Below are 21,246 nucleotides of genomic sequence, written 5' to 3' on the forward strand. Positions count from 1 at the left end.
TGCTGTCCTGGAGACAGGGCATCACGGGGTCTCAGTGACAGGAGCAGTCGGGAGCGTTCAAGGTGGAGTCGAAGACGTGAAGGCAGAAAGCCTTTAGGAGGTAGACTTCGCAAGCCTTCGTGTTGGGTTGGATGGGGTGACGAGAGAGGGAGGAGCTGGCCCTTGGCTCTGGCCGTGGTGTGTGGCGATGCCACCACTTGCAAGAAGGGATTATTTGAATAAGGACGTTGCTAATTTGGTCTTGAGTTCAGATAACCGCGGTGTATCTGGTGGAAATGGTGTGGAGGTGTTGGAGACGTGAGTGCAGAGCGCAGGGTAGAGACTGGCCCTAAAAACACAAAGTTGATACTCGTTGAGTAAGATGAAACCATCATTCAAAATCTCATCCAGTTAAAAGCTAACGAGCGGGCAGAGAAGACTGGGAGGGGACTGGCTCAGTGGAGAGCAAATGAGGAACTTCGGCTGCAGGGAAAGGGGCATGTCCTGCACGGTCAGCTCTGTAAGTGCGGTCCTGCAGCCCCATTGTCTCCCACTGACAGAGGCTTGCTGTGACGACCCTAAATGCCTTTGAGGCTGCATTGCCCCACCTGTTCCACTGGTGCCCTCAAATCACTGGTGGGCATCCCGAACGAGGAGACAGCTGGGTTCTCTCTCTGGGTTTCTTCAGCTCATGGTGTTCAGTTACAAACATTTGTGAGCTCTTGCTGCCTCGATTGACCCTAAAGAGGAGATGTGCACTCAGAGAGTCCTCGCGCAGCCAGAAACTAGAACGAACTCACTCCTGTCTTTTAGCTTTCACCTGGCTTTCCAGAAGAGCAAAAACTCTGATGTCCTCAGTTGCAGACTATTGCCTGAAGAGACCACTTCTTACCTAGATCTCAGGATAAGTTTTAGATCCTGCTGCCTATAATACATGAAGGGTTTTCATTCTGTGGGTTGGTTTTCATTCTGTGCGTTAACGGTGGCTCCTTAACCAGTGATGGGTCCTTGTTCCTTGTAGATCATCGCTGTGAACCCGCATTTTGTGAGGACCAGCTGCAAGCAATTCGTGACTGGAGGGAAGAAGGTAAATGCTTTGGTCTACCGTCACATGCCGTCTTGGGGTAGGGGGTGGAGATTCTGTGTGCTTTTTAATTTATCTGTAATATTTTTCACATCTGACTATTCAGTAGGAGGAATTGTGAGAAAGACCGATGGGGTGAAATTCTAAGCCCATCATCTCTCTGGGGAGATAAGATTCATGCCTGTCACGATACTCCTTTGTAGTAGGTAAAGGGCAAGAAAAAAAAAGGGGTACCTGGATGGCTCAGTCAGTTAAGCATCCAGCTCTTGATTTCTGCTCAGGTCATGATCTCACAGACCCCATGTTGGGCTCTGTGCTGACAGCGCAGAGCCTGCTTGGGCTTCTCTTTCTCTCTGCCCCCACCTCTCAAAAGTGAATAAATAAACATAAAAACAAAAGGAAAGAGAGAGCTGTTACTGGAACTGCCTAGTGCTTTGAAATGTCCCTTCCACAAAAAAGGAGGTAGCATTTAAAAATAACAAAAAGAAATGGGGCGCCTGGGTGACTCAGTTGGTTGAGCATCCGACTTCGGCTCAGGTCATGATCTCACAGCTTGTGGGTTTGAGCCCCGCATCGGGCTCTGTGCTGACAGCTCAGAGCCTGGAACCTGCTTCGGATTCTGTCTCTGTTTCTCTGTGCCCCTCTCCTACTCACGATCTGTCACTCACTCCTTCTCAAAGATTAAAAAAATATATATATTAAAAAAATAACAAAAGAACAATTAAACTTATGTTTTTCCACTTATTGTAGAAATCTCTAGCAGGCCTTGATAAAGTTTTAGAACAATTATGGCTATTTCTTTACTGACCTGTTTCTGACATATTTCATGATCTTAGTGCTGTTTTAAAAAATAAGGGAGTGAAATAATCTTTGTATATGTTTACATGTTTGTTTACAGACATAGTAAATTCTAAAATTAAAGAATCTTTCTGCTTATGGAACAAATCAAGTTAATTGTCTTCTGGTTTTTATTAACCAGTAGTATCTTTTAACCATTTTTATAACAAAACGCTGTCACGGTACTGAAACAGTGAATATTAACTTCATACGCAGTTTCAAGCTCAGTGATGATGAGGTAGTCTGCGGTTATTTCCGTTGTAGTGCACGCCTACGGAATGGCACCGTGAGGCTCAGCCACCAAAGGGTTTTTGAGAGTTTCATGGTAGTTGTCTGTTGTTTTCCCCTGGTTTTGCTGCTTCCTAGACTGATAGGGCAGGAAAGCATCCTGGTCCATACCCAGCATTTCTCAAGCCCTGGTTTTAGCTCATCATAGTGGCTGAGTGACGGGTCCCGTAGATCCCCGAATCCATCCCACCGCATGAAGCCAGCATTGCACCAGCTCTGATTTCTGGTTGTGAGCCAGCCAGCTTGCCAGCTCCCGCCCTCTCCAGTTCATCATTATCCTTAGGCTGTACCCTCATTAGCTTCACATAAAAATATGGGATCAACCGGTGGGAATTATGGATTTAATCTAACATTCTTTAGCTTAGATCTGCAGCTGATTCACTCCTGAACAATACAAAACAAAACAAAGCAAACAAACAAAAAACTATCTTACTTGTCTTTGCTGACCTCAGGAAGGAGAAGCTTTAAAATTCCTCTATGAAAGTATTTCTTTATGAAATACTTCTCTAGTTAAAATTTTTTAGGTGAGATATAGCATAAATTCACTAAGCTGTAATTTAAACCCACACATTTTTATTTAAAACTCAGTGGGGATAAAAAATGCTGAGTATTCTTTTGTGTGTTTGTTTTTTAAGCGGCTTAAAACAACAAACTTTTACTGCCTCACAGTTCAGAAAAAATCACAGAGTGGTTTACTTCTGTAGTGCTGCCTCAGATTCTCTCCCTAGGCTTCAAGTCTGCATTTTGGCTGGGGCTGCTGTCGTCTGAAGGCTTGACCGGGGCTGCAGAATCGGCTTCATCTGCCTTCTTAATAATAATCCCTCAGATACTTAAAATTGATAAATCACTTTGGCGTAAGTATTTTCCTAGTGTAGAATGCGGTTTTGTGTTCCAGTTTCCAATTTTAGGAGTTAGGAAGTTCACACTTGTCTCCTATTTCTTGGAGGTCTTGGTATGAAAGAACATACCAGAGATAATAGGAGTGGTGATGTCCAAATGGTAGGACTCAAACTCTGAAGGTGGAATTTTTCTGTGTTAATTTGTGTACTTAATGATCAGGTTATTCGTGAAGCTTAATTAATAGTTGCTTTTATACTGTGAGGGATACCTGTGGTCTCATCAATTCTGCCACAGTTGTCTTGCTACATGGATGTTTTGCCAACCTGCAGGATGCCTGGGTGAACTGTGCCAATCACATACTCTTCATCCTTCTACTTAGCATCTGTAGGAAGGATAGTGTGACTGTGGCTGTTCGGGCCAGAGCTCCTTGAGTAGATACGTGAGCATCCTGCAGACACCCTAGTCAACCTCCAAGTGCAGATAGAGTGATTTGGGAAAAGTGGAATTGATACAAAGATGAACATTGTGATGGGCTGTGTAATTAGAATTTACCAGATGCTGAGCAGGCAAGAACATCAGGGGTTTGGTTCATCTCTTTGGTTATCATGGTTAATGTGTTAAATTAAAAGTGTTAATGTGTCAAGGGCTCAGTATATTGGGGTTGACAAAAGTATATGTTATATTTTGATGTGAAGAATACTGTGATTACACACGCCATTGTAAGTGATATTAAATCAATTTGTTTTAGGTTTTTAACAGCTTTATTGATATATAATTTGCATACCATAAAATTAACAGTTTCAAGTGCACAGTTCGATTGTCAACTTTTCCAAAGTGGCTGCACCATTTTACATTTTCATTAGCAATACATGAAGGTTTCAGTTTCTCACATTCTCACCAACATTCACTTTTATGTTTTTGATTCTAGTCAACTGGGTGTGAAGTAGTATGTCACTATTTTGTTGTGATTTCCATTTTCCTAATGGTTTTCCTAATGGTTTTTCCTAATGGTTTTCATGTGCTTATTTGTCCATTTGCATATCTTCTTTGGAGAACTCTCTCTTCAGATTCTTTGCCCATTTTTTGATTGGGATATTTGTTTTTGTGTATACTTGCAGAAAATATTTTTATGTATTGTTCATACAAGTCCTTTATTGATATATGATTTGCAAATATTTTCTCCTAGTCTATGAACTGTCTTTTCACATTACTGATGGCATCCTGTGAGGTACCGAAGTTTAGATTTTATGAAGTTCCATTAACTACCCCCACCCCCAACACACACACACTTTTTTGTTTGTTTTTGACACTTACGCTTTTGGTGTGGTATCTAAGAAATTATTGCCTGATCCAAGGTCATGAAGATTTATGCCTGTGTTTTTTTTTTCCGAAGAGTTTCATAGTTCTAACTCATAAATTTAGGTCTAGAATTTGAGTTAATTGTATGTATGGTAGGAGGTAAGGGTCCAAATTCATTTATTTGCAAGTAAATGGATGTCCAGTTGTCCCAGCCTCATTTGTTGAAAAAGTTATTCTGTTGCCGTTGTCTTGGCCTCTGTCAAAAATCAGTTAACCATAAATGTTAGAATTTATTTCTTGACCGAGTTTTATCAATCTGTATGTTTATCCTTGTGCCAATTTAGGCTTTAGAATCTCTAATTTTGCTGAGATTATTTATGGGATGATAAACAAATTAGCTGCTCTTAAAACATTTTGATTTTGAGTTCTCTCTCTTTAAAAAGCCATCATAATTTCTCCTATGTATATTAGAGGCTTAAACATTATTATTTTTTTTTAATTTTTTTTTTAACGTTTATTTATTTTTGGGACAGAGAGAGACAGAGCATGAATGGGGGAGGGGCAGAGAGAGAGGGAGACACAGAATCGAAAGCAGGCTCCAGGCTCTGAGCCATCAGCCCAGAGCCCGACGCGGGGCTCGAACTCACGAACCGCGAGATCGTGACCTGAGCTGAAGTCGGATGCTTAACCGACTGAGCCACCCAGGCGCCCCAGAGGCTTAAACATTATTATGTAAATGTATCTTCCATTCAGGGACTTGTAACATACACACTATTGACTGATTTCTCTGGATCCCTTAAGTTTCTTATATAAATATGTATTAAGCAGTAAAAAAGTAGTGTTTATTCAATAAACTATAATGATACCTTTGTACACAGTTAAATAACTAGGGATTTCCATAATGTGCACCACTTTGGTGCAGTTTGCAGAAATCTCTAGAGGGATTTCCTCCTCCGTGTGCATGGTATGCAATTTTAAAGATCCCTTATGCTGCATGGTTTTGGCATTGGTGTGCTTTGTTGTAAAACACACTTATTAGGTTGAAAACATTTCAGGAAATATTTCTAATTTCGTTAAAGAATATATCTTTGATTTTAAAAACTAAGAAAAAGGCCTTGAGAAGGTGACATTAAAAAGGGGGCACTATTGGGGAACCTGGGTGGCTCAGTAGGTTGAGCGTCCGACTTTGGCTCAGGTCATGATCTCACAGTAAGTGGGTTCAAGCCCCGCATCAGGCTCTGTGCTGACCGCTTACTCAGAGCTGCTTCAGATTCTGTGTCTCTTTCTCTCTCTGCCCCTCCCCCACTCACGCTTTGTCTCACTCTGTTTCTCAAAAATAAATAAATGTAAAAATTTTTTTAAAAAGGGGCACTACTATGAAATGATCATTTCCATTTTAAAAGTGTTGGCAAGTTTTTAGAAGGATCTGTTTTTTTTTTTTTTAACATAACCAAGTTATGGCATTTTATACCTTTGAAAAATGAGAAAAACAGGACAACATTGGCCCAGTTGCAACTCTGATCTTTCTAAGTGCAGTTTCAACTAGCACCATAAACTAAGCAGAGCAAGTTTGAAGAGTCCAGCACTGAGCAAATGGTGATGACTTTGCAGTGATCATATATTGTAGATATTGAGACCTCTCCGTTTAGAACACATAGCAGATCCTATAGAGAGAAAAGAGAGTAAAGACAAGTATCATGTAACTGAGAGGTTATGACCTTCCACCTTTAAAAGAGAAATTATTCTAGCCGGATGAAGGTGGAGTGTGGAGGAAAGGCGTTCTTAACCCTTAAGAACCCTGATCTTCCTTAGACTGACAGCTAAAGGAATCTTGGAATCACCTGAGACCTTCCGTAAACAGTGGTGAGCGTGGCACGGAGACTCGAGAAGTGAAATTAAGTAAGTGGAAGCCCTACAATGGGTCATTGGTAAGAATAATGAAGACACGCCTCATGTAATATTTTAGTTCTGATTTTATTAAAAATCTTGATTCCTGTAAAAACGTTTCTTCAAGTAATTAGAACGTGCAGTTCAGGACGGCCCTGCAGAACAGCAATGTAGCAGAAAAAAACTTGAGGCTGTAGTTTGACACATTTGTTGATATTTCCTTTTTAAGGTTCTAGCTTTTGAGGTCTTTAGAGATAGCTCCTTATCCACCAGGGACTAGGAAGAGGAAGCGATAGTTCTGTCTGGCATAAACTTTTATTTTTAGGTTTTCAAGGTAACTTCTCAGTAGTTGAATGCCACAGCTGGATTTATGGACTCTGCTGCTTGACACATGAGCATAAAAAGCTTATTCTAAATTCTGTTTTGTTTCCATGTTGGGAAAAAAAAAGGCGGGGGAGAAGAAAAAGCACATCTCTTAAAAGTGCCATTGGGAGAGAGCTTTCAAACTTGTGAACCTGTGGATTTCTTTTTTAAGTGTAACCTCTTGTGTAGCCAAAATTCCAATATGTGAGCATAGCAATGAGGTTTCTAGTTTAGAAATAAGTCTGCCAAGCAGCTCTTACCTGGGTGTTTTTTTTTAATTGCTCAGCTTTCTCTGTCAGCAGATAAATTTTAGCTTCCTGTGACCTTTACCTTTGAACTCTGAAATAACACTTCGTAATAGTTGGTTCTACCGCTTTGACAAATTATTAAATTTTCACGATGCTGTTTGCAGCCGAGCTCATTTTTAGAAACGAGATAGTCAGCTGTTTGGCGTGGCGGCAGGGTGGAATGAAGGGACCTGGCCGCAGGGACAGGTTGCTTTGTAAGCTAGAAAATGTCAGTCAGCAAACAAAGGGTCTGTGTGCGGTGAAATGAGGAGAAGCACTTCACTGTTCAGGGCTGAAGGCTCCTGGCAGATTTTACGTGAAGGACAGAGATGGTAGCATCAGCTAACTTCTGGAAGTTTCCAACAGTGATCTGCAAACTCAGATGGCATTCTTTTTTTTTTTTTTTTTTTTTTTTTCCCAGATTGCACTCTGACTCCTTTCTGGAAGGGGATTCAGTAGAGGAGCCTTTTGTACTAATGCAGATCTTTTTAGAATCCTGACAGCCCAGGGAAACACTCCAGGTGAAATGGAGAGGTGGTTCCTTCCATGTTTCCTGTCTTCTGCTCAGGTTGGAGCAGGGGTTCTTGGGGCCAGAAGAGATTAGACTGTCAGGTATCCTGCTTGGCCTGCTGTCCAGTGGATCAGCCTTTACAGGTGGTCAGATGGCTCTATATGCAAATGTTACATCCTGGTGGTTGCAGGTGGATCCATTATACAGAGATACCTTCATTTTTCAAGTACTAGGGTATAAATTGCGGTTCCATTACTAGAAATTCATTTCATGCCCTAAATAATACCAAAATTGATTAAAAGCCACCCATTAATAGGAAGTACAGCACAAGTATAACCTTCAGAAACATTTTTTAGGTATGTAACACCAAGTTGTGTTACAGCTATATTGCAAAAGGTGTTTGGGTGGGTTTTTCTTCACATACTGAACTGGCTGAAGCCACAAATAGAAATCCTGTTCTTAAAAAGAGAAATCAGTTCAGTGTCAAAAATAGACATTCTTCAGTGCTTTAAAAAATCAAGTTCGTTTGTCTCAAATACTAATTGCTTTTTTGATGTCAACATGAAGGATTCCCAAAGTCTTTGGGATGGATCCATGGCAACTTTAATTTCTTCAGTGATTTCTCTTGTTTCATAGCCATCAAAAGTCTGTTGACAATAGAAGCCTTTTTTCTTTAATGAATTCAGCTCACTTTTCCCAATGTAATATTTCCATATTGTTTGCAGCCTCCCCCTGAATTCGGATGTAAAACTTACCATCTGTCTTCCTGGAGCAATCAAACCATCTTTTGCTTCTTGCTGAAAATATCTTCCTTTGCATGTTGAGAGCGCTGTGACTTTTCTTAAGTATTTTGAATAGTTAATGATTCTGTAAGAATAATTTCCCACTTGAGATTGCTCATTTCCTCCTGGGGTTTAATACCAGTTGACTGTCGTTAACACTGAGAGGTGTTGTCTGTCTGTCCCTCTCCTTCTATATATAGCTGTACAAACACTGTCATTAACTTTGTTTTTTCTTTTTTTAAGATCAGGCTATTAAAGCAAGGGGTCATAATTGCAACTACTGTGGGACGGTGTCACCAGTACAAAGTAAATCGTAGTCATTCACAGGACTGTTTGACTTGAATCTGCTTCTTGAGCACAACTTTGTGTCATGGTCCATGTTAGGAGCTGTGAATACACAGTCCTGGATTTTAGGAATGGTGGGGCATTTCCAAAAGTAGATGCCAGGAACGCTGTTGGTGGAAAGCGGCTAAACCATTAGACCATGAATCAGAATGTTGATTTTGTAGGAAAAGGAGGATTCTAAGTCTTTTGAGTGGGAAGAATGTGTATGTATATATGTGTGTATGTATCCCTGTGGGGTAATTTTGCATTCCTTTGCCTTTGTATTTTCTCCCCCTGTTGTTTGTTTCCTTTCAGTTTTCCAATTCGGTTCCAGCCTCGATTCTTTGATGTTTGTAACAGTGAAAATTGGAGCAAAAGAAATGTCTAACAATAGTGACTGAGCTGTGTCAGTGCCCTGCAAGCAGAGGAACCAAGTGTATGACTGTGGGTTGTGAGGAAGAGGGTGTCAGAAAGAAGGAATTCTAGGGCTGGGGTTGGCGAGAGGGGATCTGGGCTTCGCTCTAGATTGGATGCTTTCAGGAAGCAAGAGTCATTCTCCCATTGGGTATGTTAATAAATCTTATCTAGGAGGAGGAAAGAATCAAGGCTAAAAATGTAACTGGTAAAGAAGCAGCAGCGTCTCATTTTAGCCAGGATAGGGACACGTTTGATCACTGATGTGGTTGGAAAATGTTCCTACTTTGTCTGTGTTCAGACATGGTTATGGAGTCGTTGTGGTTTTGTCCTGATCTTTCATGGTTGCAAGGCCAGGTCTGATGTTGGTGTTCTGTGAGATTGTACCCGTTCGCCCAGAGCGCCGGGCCCAGCCATGAGTGCCCGGCCGGCTCCGGATGTCAGCTTTTCTCTCTGTTGCAAAAATAAAATGCCCAACGTTTGCTAGATTGCTTCTATTGAGGTACTTTACAAAAATATATGTATACTCAGATTCTTTTTTTTTTTTTGTAGCAGTAGGAAAGCTATATGTGAAATTATTAGCAGTACTAGTAATATTCACATTAACAATGTCTGTGCAGGATTATAAATGTTCTTTTTGGCCTTCATTGGCATTTTCTGCCTTTTTTTTTTTTTTGAAGAAAATAGCCATTACTTTTATAATAAGAAAAAGTAATAGGGGCACCTGGGTGGCTCAGTCAGTTAAGTATCTGACTTTGGTTCAGATCATGATCTCACCTTTTGTGAGTTTGAGCCCAAAGTTGGTCTGTGCTGACAGCTCAGAGCCTTGGAACCTGCTTCAGATTCTGTGTCTTCCTCTCTCTCTCTCTCTGCCCCTCCACTGCTCACGTTCTCTCTCTCTCTCTCTCAAGAATAAATAAATATTTTTTAAAAAAAGCAATAATAGAAGAATGCATATCTCAACTATTTTGGCTCTTTTTTTAACTTAACATTGCAAATCATATGAAATTCCCTACATTGTTGAAGTCTAATCTTAAGTCAAGCATTCTTTAATGGTTATATAATATTCCATCCTATCAATAGGTTTAATTTTTCTTAACCATTCTCATACTCTTGGACCATTAGGTTGTATCCAGTTTCTGGCCATCATAAATTGTGCTGTAATGAAGTGAGAAATCTTTGGGCATGAACTTCAGCTATGCTTTTTAATTTTTGCTTAGCACTGATTCCCAAGATGGGAATTACTGAGTCAGAGGTCATGATTTTTTAGGCTTCAGATGCATATCCCCAAGTAAAAGTGCATTCCAGAAAACATACCATTTACACCGGCTGGTACCTACCTGTCTCACCACACTGTCTTTACTCATTTTGATACACAAAGAAAGATAGACCATTGTTCTCTTTTGTAACTTCTTTGTATTACTAGCAATTCTGAACATTTTTATTTACTGGCCACTTACACATCTTTCTTTATGATTTGTCTGACTGTATTCTTTGCTTGGGGCAGCTTTTAATATTACCATAGAAACCAGGACAATGAAGACTGTCCATTTGATATTTATTGTCAGTTTGAGCACAAATTATTGCTGCTTACTGAATAGCCTGCAGCCTTTTCTCCAACTTTGGCTAAATCCAGAATAATTATTCTTGTTCCCAGGGAGGCATTATGTAGGAGTCATAATGAGACTGTAGAGTAGACACTGAAGTCTGTAAAAAGAGGACACATACAGGCTCCTCCACAGATGTGAGTCTGCCCTCAAACCATCAACTCTGCCATGTGCATGGAGGCTGTCAAGGACAGACCAACGTGCTCTGTTAAAGGCAAGTTCATTTGACTTGGTTTCTTCTCTGATGGTGTTCCTGATCTTTATTTTTTTTCTTCCCTGTTTGCTTTACTTCGAATCGAGTGAAGTGCTTGTTCAAATACATGAACGTGTGTGTTTGGGTGACTTTTTCTGTTACTCAAGGCTTGGCAGTTTTGTATTTCTTTTTCCTGTCTGCACCACGCGAAGCTCTGCCTCCAGCCACCTGTGATTGAGATTATGCACAGTTAACATCAGAGGTTCTTGTGCGTCGCGCAGACCATTAATCCAAGTTTAATGACCCAGTGGATGACTTTTGTGTTTCCTCTGCTGCTGACGGGGTCCAACCTTGAACCCAGCCCTGGAAAATGTATCCTCAGACAGCCGCAAACCGAAATACAGACCCGAGGCATTTGGCATGAACCACCATGGGACTCATAATGGAAGACTTAAGTGGTAACATTACTTAAAAATCCTTTGTTCACTTTTAAAATCATACTTGCAGTTGTGCATCGGCATAGGCAGAAATTGCGGATTGTTGGTCTACGTAGGAGCCTACCTCACGTGCTGGCCACAGTCCATTGCTGAACCCATATAGATGGGGACGTGGATACACAGATCTGTATCTGTCTGTCGTCACCAGTTTTTTAATATAAAGGAAACTGCCCCTAAGTGGTACCTCTGGTGTTTTGCTTCTTTTGCTCTCATTGAACCCGTAGCTTGGAGTCCTCGGTCACTAAATTGACGGTTATTTTGTCTTGATATGGTGTTTCTTAAGTTTCAGAACGTTGTTTTGTCTGCACACTTTTCACAGGGTTGGTTAACTTCACGGGGCTTGCCCAGAACCTGTGTTGCACTGGCATTGTATTTACTCAGACATTGCTTGAAAGCAAGTGGTCCATCAAGCAAGCTCTGGAAATCTATGTCCTGAGACTTTCTGTGGTAGCAGTTTTGGCCTGTATTTATCCTCTTTTAAGCATGTTAAATTACCTCTAGGGAAAGGAGATTGAGGGATTATAACTCGTCCAGAAAATAACCACTGAATTTAAGCAATACTGTATTTGGGAAATTCTCCTTGTCTTCACACATGCTTTATGTTCTTTCTTGATGGTGTTTGGGAAAAGCTGTGTGTTTGAAACTTTGGTACTGAGCCAAAGCCAGAAGGAGGTGGTCTCTCCCACCTCCATCCAGATTCAAGACTCCTCTCTGTTGTCAGCAGCCAAATACCATCCCAGGTCTTTTCTGTGGTCACTAATTTTTTCTCACTTGCCTTCTTGAATTAAAATTTTTTAATGTTTATATATTTCTGAGAGAGAGAGAGAGAGAGAGAGAGAGAGAGAGAGAGCGAGCATGAGTGGGGGAGGGGCAGAGAGAGAGGGAGACACAGAATCCAAAGCAGGCTCCAGGTGTGGAGCTGTCGGCACAGAGCCCAATGCAGGGCTCGAACTCACAAACTGTGAGATCATGACTTGAGCCAAAGTTGGATGCCCAACTGACTGGCCACCCAGGCGCCCCGCTTTCTTGAATTTCATTCCTAATCTTTTCCAACTTTGGATTTTTAAGTCCCTCTGTGACAAGTCCTGCCCATCCTTATGCCCTTTGTCTATTTTTACCGAGACAGTCTTATTTGGCATGTCCTAAACGTGCTGAGTTTTCCTTTTGTTTCCTTATTCCTCCATTTTATTATCTTGAGCTCCAGCACCCTCTGTGATCGGGCATTTTATCTTTGTGGAGTCTGTTTTCTCCAAGTGCCTCAGTCGTTCCTGCAGGAACGCACCTGCCATCCAAGACTTGCCCGTGGGCTTCCCCCACTGCCCACTCTTCCCTGCACCGTCGTCTGCCTCCAAGCAAGCACTGCTGCTGGTGTTCAGGAAGCCTGAAGAGTCAAGTGATTTATATACTTGAAAGATCACAAGATGATTAAAAAGGGGCCAATCACACTCCCTTTCCTCCATCAGGGAAGAGTGGGCGATGGGTAATGACGGGTGTTATGTTGCCAGAATCGGTGGCTTTATTACAGCCCGATAGGAATCCCGCCCCGTGTGTGGGAGATTCTAGGATGTGCATCCTTACCTCTCTGTAGTGTAGCAAAGTACTAGATAGATTTATCAGCACAAAACGTAGGAGAATAAAGTATATTGCCGAGGATGTGAGGGCTCCTATTGAAATATAAGTACCGAGAGTGCTGACTGCCAGAATGTGGATTTATGGGAAATAAAGCCCTAAAATACTTTCTCCAACAAAAAAGAGACCTCTTGGAAACGGTTTTTCCTCTCCTTTGTACTTAGCTCCCATTGAGCTTAAATTGCTCTCAGTATTGTGTTAATGACAATTCAATATTATGGGATGCAGAAGATGAACCAAATAAATTAACCAGCTGCTTTTAAAGGTAGTTCACTCGATGACTCACCCTCTAAAATGCTTTGTAGAACATTCATGCTCAGTAGGTCTCTAGGCAGTTTTATGACTAGAAGAAAGAAATGGATTTTATTAAATGTCAGTGAAATACAGGCAGATAGTTTTGCTGTAGTTAAATTAGTGTAGAATATTTGTAAGAAAAGTAGCTTATCTTTCCTTATATCACGGAAGCAGAACTTTCCTTGGCATTCCTGCCAGGCAGTGTGTTTCTGCTTGAAATTCCCATAGGTTAGGATTATAAAAGCAAATGGAGAGTGGATAGTCTGGTCCTTTTCTGGCCTGTATGAAACCCTGTACCCTATAGAATCCAAATCAAATCCCCATGTACTGCCTAGTTGTACTGGGAGAGTTTCAAAGTACAGTAATGGGAATGCTTTGTAAATTACTAGCTGCCATTTAAGGTTTTATACTACGTATGGATTGGAAATGAGGACTCATGAGTGAGGAAGAAAGTAGAGTGGAGATGGAAGGCAGAAATAAGTGCTTCAAGGACCAGGGGAGGTAACTCAGAGGAGAGAAGCAGGCCACGGCTAGCCAACCAGGACAAGAGGGCCTGGCAGTGATGGGGAGAGCCTTAGCAGGGCACAGACACATTTCAGATCCTTACTGTTGGGGCCCAGTGAGAAGCCAGGCGGCATCCCTGAAATAAAGGAATTGCAGTCAGCTGAACTGAAGAGGAAGACTAACCTTAAAAGTACTTCCCAGTGGTGCCTGGGTGGCCCAGTCGGTTGAACTTCTGACTCCTGATTTCAGCTCAGGTCATGACACCAGGGTCATGGGATTGAGCCCTGCCTCGGGGCTCTGCATCGAGCATGAAGCCTGCTCAGAATTCTCTCTCTCTCTCTCTCTCTCTCTCTCTCTCTCCCTCTCCTTCTCTCTCTCTCTCTCTCTCCCCCCCCATCCCCCTCTACCCCTCTCCCCGACTCACGCTTGCGTGCTTGCTGTCTTCCATAAACAAGTACCTCCCAAATTTGTGATCAGAGGTGCACAAATTCCGTCTTTTGGCATTGAGCAAAGGGAACAGGACCGACGTGTCAGGCGCAGGACACGGAGTCAGGATAACTGAGCCTTTTCTCAAGGGATGTACTTGTTCCATCGAGGCTGTATTCGTTGTGTATCAGTCAGTCACAGGGTTCTTTCCTTTAGGTTTGAGAAGTTAGGGCAGATGCCATTGTGTCCAAAACAGCTTAGGGACATCACTAACGATGGGCTGAGTAACTGGAGGATTTGGGGGGTGACGTAGGTAGCCTCCTCTTGCGGCAAACACATTGTGTGCGTAGGCAACAGGGCAGGCAAACTTGCAGGGCGCGGGAAGCCTGCTCACTATCTAATACTTACTGTGCCCTGTGCATCTAGCAGGGCATGTGTGGCCACTTCCCTGCTGCATTTGCGGTGCTCTGGGGAGATGAAAAGTAAATATGTAAATCCCAGCCAACAAGAGACAGTATGGTATTTGTTATCTGTGATAGAACCAGCCTGACCCTAAAATGTATACAGAACCAAGAAATGAGGAGGACTTATGAAAGAATCCTAAAGGGGCACCTGGGTGGCCCAGTCGGTTAAGCGTCTGACTCTCTGTTTCAGCTCAGGTCATGATCTATCTCATGGTTTTGTGAGTTCGAGCCCCGCATTGGGCTCTGTGCTGACAGTGCAGAGCCTGCTTGGGATCCATTCTCTCTCTCTCTCTCTCTCTCCCTCCCTCCGTCTCTCTCTCTTTCTCTCTCTCTCTCTCTGTCCCTCCCCTACTCCTACTATCTCTGTATCTTTCAAAATAAATAAACTTAAAAAATTAAAAAAAAAAATCCTAAATGATGATCTTCTCTAATATATATTTAAGGCCGTTTGTTTACAGATCATTTATTATTTTTCATCCACAAAATAGAAAATGATTGAAACTGAGCTATTTGAGGAACATCAGAAAAGAACACAAATCGTGTCTAAAACTGTAATGCAAATGAGTTAAAATGTGTTTCCTTTACAGAAGGTAGGTAGTGTATTAGCCTCCCCCACCACCCTTCTTTTTGTTTGTTTTTTTGAAACCCTCATCGGTTAACACAGACGTGTGCCATCTGTACTATGAAAATCTCATTAAAGAAGAAGCTTCTTTGATCCCATGTCAGAGTAGGGTACCCACGGTTTATCGTAATAGAACTCCGGAAACTCCAACTCAGCCTGGAGACCAACTGGATTCAGACTTCTCCCCTCTCTCCTTTCCTTCCTGCCCTCTGCTGGAGGTTTGCCTTGGAGCTAGAGCAGGAGACAAAGGAAGGCCCCTGTCCGCAGGCCTCAGCTTCCTGCCGGAAGCCAAAACACACCCACCAGCGACAGAGGGCTCCGCTGGAGTGAGTTTGGATCTTGGTTGGAATTGCAACGAGATCTCATGAACAGTTTCCTAAAGTTAATGCCTCATTGAAAAAGTAGGTACACTTTATGTGAATTAATTCTACTATATACTCAGTGTGACTCCAAGTTCCTTCCTTCTCTGAGTTTCAGTGAATTGTTGATGCTGTTTCGCTTCAACTGTTACCTGTGAAATTATCCTGATTATAAAAATAAGAGAATGGATTTTCATCCCCATATGTATTAACATAAAATTAATTCACATGTTCTATGCAGAATAATAAAAATAATATAAATCTCCTATCACCTGTTTCTAGAATTAATTAGGATTACTTTGTATTGTATCCTTCAGGTTTTAATATACGGATACACGTTCATTTTGTATTTAAGGGCCATCATGTTTAATACTGTTTTGCAATCTGCTTTTTTATTTAATGGCCCCTGAACATCCTTTTACATTAATAAGTGTATATCAATAAAATCACTTAAAACTGGACACACACTTTTTGGTGATCTAGCTCCACCACATTTACTCCAGCATTTCCCAGTTGTTAGTGCATTTCTAGCTGTTGCAAAGAACTAGACATACTTCTTTATTCACTTGTCTGATCACTTTTTAGCAGAAATCTCTAGGCATGAACTTCTTGGGGTCCTTTTTAAAGCTTTGAATCCCCAGTGCTAAGGGATCCTCCAGAAACAGGGTGAGATGACCACGGGGTGGTTTGAGGGCGCCCTGTTCCCTGCGCATATGTGCGCACCTGGCCCCCGCCCAGGGTCTGACCTCCTTGTTTTGATTCATCTTTATCAGTTCTTCCTTTTCTTTTTACTTCGTCTGTCAGTTCTAGGATCATTGCTATACTGTTTTGAGTGCGAATTTCATAAAAACACCCATTCTCCCACCCACAAGTTGCCCAGTTTAAAAAAAAAATTCCTATTATTCTCACATATCTTCAAATGAATTGATAGCATTTTGGAAGTTCTAGAAATCATTCCTTTGGGGGTTTCTTTGTGCTTCCATGAAAATCGCAGATTAACTAGTAAGGCTTAAGCTCTTCAGTGAGGATTTTGAGTCTTCTTATCCAGGAACTTAATGTATCTTTACATTTAGGTGGCTTCCCCTATTATATCTGCTAGTAAAATATTTCTGCTTTTGTCATTGACCTAGCGCATGCACATCTGTTTTTGCCGATGTGCAAATGACTGACTTGTAGAGCTGTGGACTTTCCCTTGCTTACAACTTAGCATCCCCTAAAGTTCAGATTCACAGCACAGTAGTTGTATTCTCGTTTCCAGAGTGCCCTGGTCGCCGTTTGATTTCCTCCCTTACTCGAGGGTATTGAGCATTTATTTTTTTTATTTCCACTTCGTTCTGTTCTTCTTATCCTCGGGTGTTCATTTGCTCAATTTTGTTGTCACCCGAGAAGAAGAAGAATTACTTCTCAAGCCCTGGTCTGTCTGGTGGAAAGTCTCATTCGTGTGGAGTCAGGAGTGGGACATTTCCCCTATTCCCTAGAGAAGTCCTGTTGCTTTCCTAGAATACTGAACTTGTCCATCTTGTTGGGGTTTTTTTCTCGTCCATAGTTACTGAGAGAAGTCTATACCCAGTGTTCACAGTTGAAGTCGCTGTGAATGTCTTAGATTTTGCGAGAATTGGTCTGAATCTGGACATGGCAGGAGAAGGAAGTCTTATGGTTTCCTGTCTGCCTGGACTGGAACCCGATTGTCTGTCGGGGAAGTGGCTACCAAAGGGTGTAATTATTGGTGCAGCAGGGAAGTGGCGTATGCGTTAAGAGCCTGCTCTCCGTATTCACTGAGGCAGCTTGAAGTTTGTGCAGGTGGTTCCCGCCTGTCGTATGGCCCCGCCGACATGGGTGGGCACCCACCCCGTCGCCAGCATAGCTGTCTTCTTCCTAGCTGTGTCCCCGGATGACAGCAGGAGTGGCTGCTTGTGTTCCACTGCCAATGTCGACCGCAACCTGTGTGTCCCTGCGTGAGATTTTCCCCGTGACCCCCGTGCCCCCAACCCCAATACACTGACTATGCTGGTATCTACCCTACTAGCGGCTTCCCAGGTGGGCTTTTTCTTGAAATGGGATAAATCCTGGCCTTCACCGGGGTCTAATTTCTGTCATACTTTACAGAAATCTTTTTTTTTTTTTTTTTTTTTTTTTTTTTTCAACGTTTATTTTATTTGTGGGACAGAGAGAGACAGAGCATGAACGGGGGAGGGGCAGAGAGAGAGGGAGACACAGAATCGGAAACAGGCTCCAGGCTCTGAGCCATCAGCCCAGAGCCTGACGCGGGGCTCGAACTCACGGACCGCGAGATCGTGACCTGGCTGAAGTCGGACGCTTAACCGACTGCGCCACCCAGGCGCCCCACTTTACAGAAATCTTAATTTAAAGTTTGGGGCCTGTTGAGTTTTCCTAGCACAGGTGCAGATTGTCCCCCTTTCGTGCCACATCGGTCACTTCTGGGTGGGATTGGAGGGAGAGCATTGTGATGCCACCTGCACCCCACTTTCCTCCTTGTCATCCAGCCAGCCATTCCTTCCAGCAGGTAGTTATGGGGTACTCCCCGGGCTCAGCCCGCTGCTTAAAATCCCCTCCATCTGAACCAGGCCACAGACGGAAGGTAGGCATTGTGATCTCAGTTCCTCATGTTGAACATGATGGTTCCTAGCTGCCTGTGTTTAGCAGACTGTGTAGCAGGAGCTATGTGGTCAGGCTTTCTCCTTTCTCAGATTCCAGACTTAACCCTGTCACAAAATCCTGAACACATCGAGTGACCTCCTTGGCTCTGTTTTTTACATCCTGGCCGAGGAAGAGGCAGAATCACAGAGGGCAGATCTCAGGGTCTTTAACTGGGAGCAGGGAGACATGGTGGTGGGGTTTCTTACTTAGATCATGGACTGGGAGAGGAAGGGATGGGTGAGAAGATCTTTGGGAGCCTAGAGGAGGCTTTCCTGTATCTATCTGATGGGAAGATTAGACCCCATGTCGTCAGTAAAAGCCCTACCTCCAGTCTCCACTGTGGACCGTGCGAGGCCACCTTTCTTTTGCATGGGTAATAGAGAACTTCAGACATTTATGTCATTTTAAAGAGACCTTTCTTGGCACGTTTGTGAAGATGGACGCTTATCTGATTTTAAGGTTTTGGGGTGTGTGTTTGTGTGCCCCTTCTGAGTATAGGAGCCTAACTATTGAGAAAGGTATGTAACAAATATAAATGAAATGTGAACTTAGTCTCTTTCTCCTGTTCCCTATTTTCCTCCTTCTTAAGGGTGGGAAGGGACACAGAATACACTAAGGTAAACAGACAATTACTCAAAAGATAGAAATTTTTAAACTTCTGTGATGGAATCTGTCATCAGCATTTCTTTTAACAGGTAAACATCTACTTCAGGATTATATGTCCGAAGTTATATGTTGTAAATTATGTATTATATAAATTTTACATTAAGTTATATTATGTAAATGTCTTAAGGGATTTAAACTGGATACATCAAGGAAAAAGTATTGTAGCCCTTAATAATGCTTGAATTACTAGAACTACATCTTTACCAGTCTTAGAGGTTTTACCAGTTATATTTGGCAATAAAATTTATCCAGCAGATTTTTTTTTTAAAGATGTTATTTTTAAGCAGTCTCTATGCCCAAGGTGGAGCTCGAACTTAGAACCCCAAGGTTAAGAATTGCGTGTTCCCCTGACTGAGCCAGCCAGGAACTTCCCATCCCCACACAAGCAGATTTCTTTTCTTTTCTTTCTTTCTTTTTTTTTTTTAATAGATTCTTCCCTTTAAAATAAAGACCCTGGATAACTATGACCTTTTTAAAGAAGTTTAATCCTAAAGCAAGTTTGTCTTATTTTATAACATGAATTGCTGTTCAAACATCATTATTAAATTCTTTTTCTTGGGTGAAATGAAAAACAGGCTGCTTCTGACGATTGCAGTTTAAGCCGTGACTAATATCTTACTTTCAAGGAAAAAATTATGAGGTTTTGATTTCCCAAGTTACAAAATAAATTAATTTCTGGCCAATATTTGAAGAACTTTCTGTGACACAAATCTTTTGACTGACTAATGTGTTTTTCTCCATGAATTTTGGTATTTTGCTGCCATCTAGTGGCGTAACTTCATAGTAACTTCAACATTCCGTGGACAGGCAAAGCAAACTCAACAAGAAGCCAGTAAAGAAATCTTGTATATGCGTCTCGGTTTCTTTCTTTCTTTTTCTTTTTAAATGTTTATTTCTTTTAGAAAGAATAGGAGACAAAGTGTGAGTGGGGGAGGGGCAGAGAGAGAGGGAGACACAGAACCTGGAGCAGCACCAGACTCTTGAATTGTCAGCACAGAGCCCCATGCGGGGTTCGAACCCACGGACCATGAGATCATGACCTGAACCGAAGTTGGAAGTGTAAGCAGCTGAGCCACCCAGGCGCCCCATGTTTCTTGGTTTCTAAAAGTCTGTTTTTGTATTTGTCCATAGCTGCTGCTGTTTGAACGATCTTGGATGAGCAGATGGAAGTCGTGTGTTCTGCACGAAGGGGAAGGGAACATACGGAGCGTGAAGTGGAGAGGCCATCTGATCGCTTGGGCCAATAATATGGTAAAAGCACACCTTCATCTTCCAGATCCTTCTTCAGAGCCGGAAGAGTAGCCGCATTAGGAGGGCTGTGACCAAGAAGAAAGATGCCTCTGCTGCCATGGTCTTTTCTAAGACCTAAAATGGCAACTGCTATCCTACCTGGAAGGTTAAAGACACTGGATTGCTCTAGGCTTTCATAATAGAGTAATTCTTAGCATATTCTGGACTTGACTTTGGAATAAGAAACGCGAGGCATGGAGAATAGCCAAGAAAATGAAAAGGCGTCTTAATAATTGAAGGGCTGTGTTGGGAATGCGGTGTTGAAAACACCATTTGCCTATTAGCCAAGGGCAAGGAACAGTTGCTATGAAACAAGTACAGGATATTGCTGATTTCATTTTCCTCCCAGTATAATCACAGGCAGAAATCAGGCCTGCCTTTTAAAAAGTAGATTGTAATTTTTGGTGTTACGCCCTATTTAAAGTTTACTCAATATGAGTTAGGGCAAGTAGAAAGTTTAAAAATTAGCTTTCGACATCTGGCCTGTCTTTTGGAATTCCAGGGTTTAACTTAATAAATTGGTTCTATTCAGTTTTCAATGGTACAGTTCTCCCAGAATCTACTTTGCTATTCAAGACATTTCTTAAATTTCTCCTGAGTCATAGTAAAGGTAAATAAACCTGTTTGTTTGTTTTTTAATTTTTTTTTTTTTTAGATATTTGTTTATTTACTTTGAGAGAGCTAGAACATGAGCAGGGGAGGGGCAGAGAGAGGAGGGAGGGAGAATCCCAAATAGGCTCCGTGATGTTGGTGCAGTGCCAGACATAGGGCTCGATCTCACAACCAATGAGATCGTGATCTGAGCCGAAATCAAGAGTCGGACGCTTAACTGACTGAGCCACCCAGGCTCCCCCCCTGGTTTATCTGTAGTTAGCTGCTTGCTTGATGTTCCCACTTGAGTGCTGTAAAATGTCAGGTGCAGTTTTCCTTACACACAGTGGTTTTTCAGATTCAAAGCTTTTCTAAAAAAAAACAACCTCCATTTTTGTAGCAGAACAACACAATTAGAAATGTTACTTGTCTGTCATCTTGGAAATGCAGTGCTTGATATCTGTGCATCTCACCCTTGTGTTGTGTTTGAGCCACTGAAGCCATCTGCTAATAGAATTTCTTCTGTCCAGAAAGAAGGGGAGAGGTTTTCT

General features: G+C 42.0%; 1 protein-coding gene across 2 annotated transcripts in view; it reads left to right on the plus strand.

Moving 5' to 3' along the window:
- VPS41 (VPS41 subunit of HOPS complex) overlaps nucleotides 1-21,246 on the plus strand; it is a 184,828-nt gene that overhangs the window by 86,863 nt on the left and 76,719 nt on the right. For both annotated transcript variants that reach the window (XM_047095042.1, XM_047095043.1), the window contains 2 exons: nucleotides 1,001-1,066; nucleotides 19,946-20,065. In XM_047095042.1, coding sequence (XP_046950998.1) covers nucleotides 1,001-1,066; nucleotides 19,946-20,065 — 186 coding nt within the window. The remainder of the gene's footprint in view (nucleotides 1-1,000; nucleotides 1,067-19,945; nucleotides 20,066-21,246) is intronic.

The sequence above is a fragment of the Lynx rufus genome, unplaced genomic scaffold (assembly GCF_022079265.1).
Source record: "Lynx rufus isolate CCGP_SWC_20201006 ecotype Redwood Valley unplaced genomic scaffold, mLynRuf1.p SCAF_4, whole genome shotgun sequence".
NCBI lineage: Eukaryota > Metazoa > Chordata > Mammalia > Carnivora > Felidae > Lynx > Lynx rufus.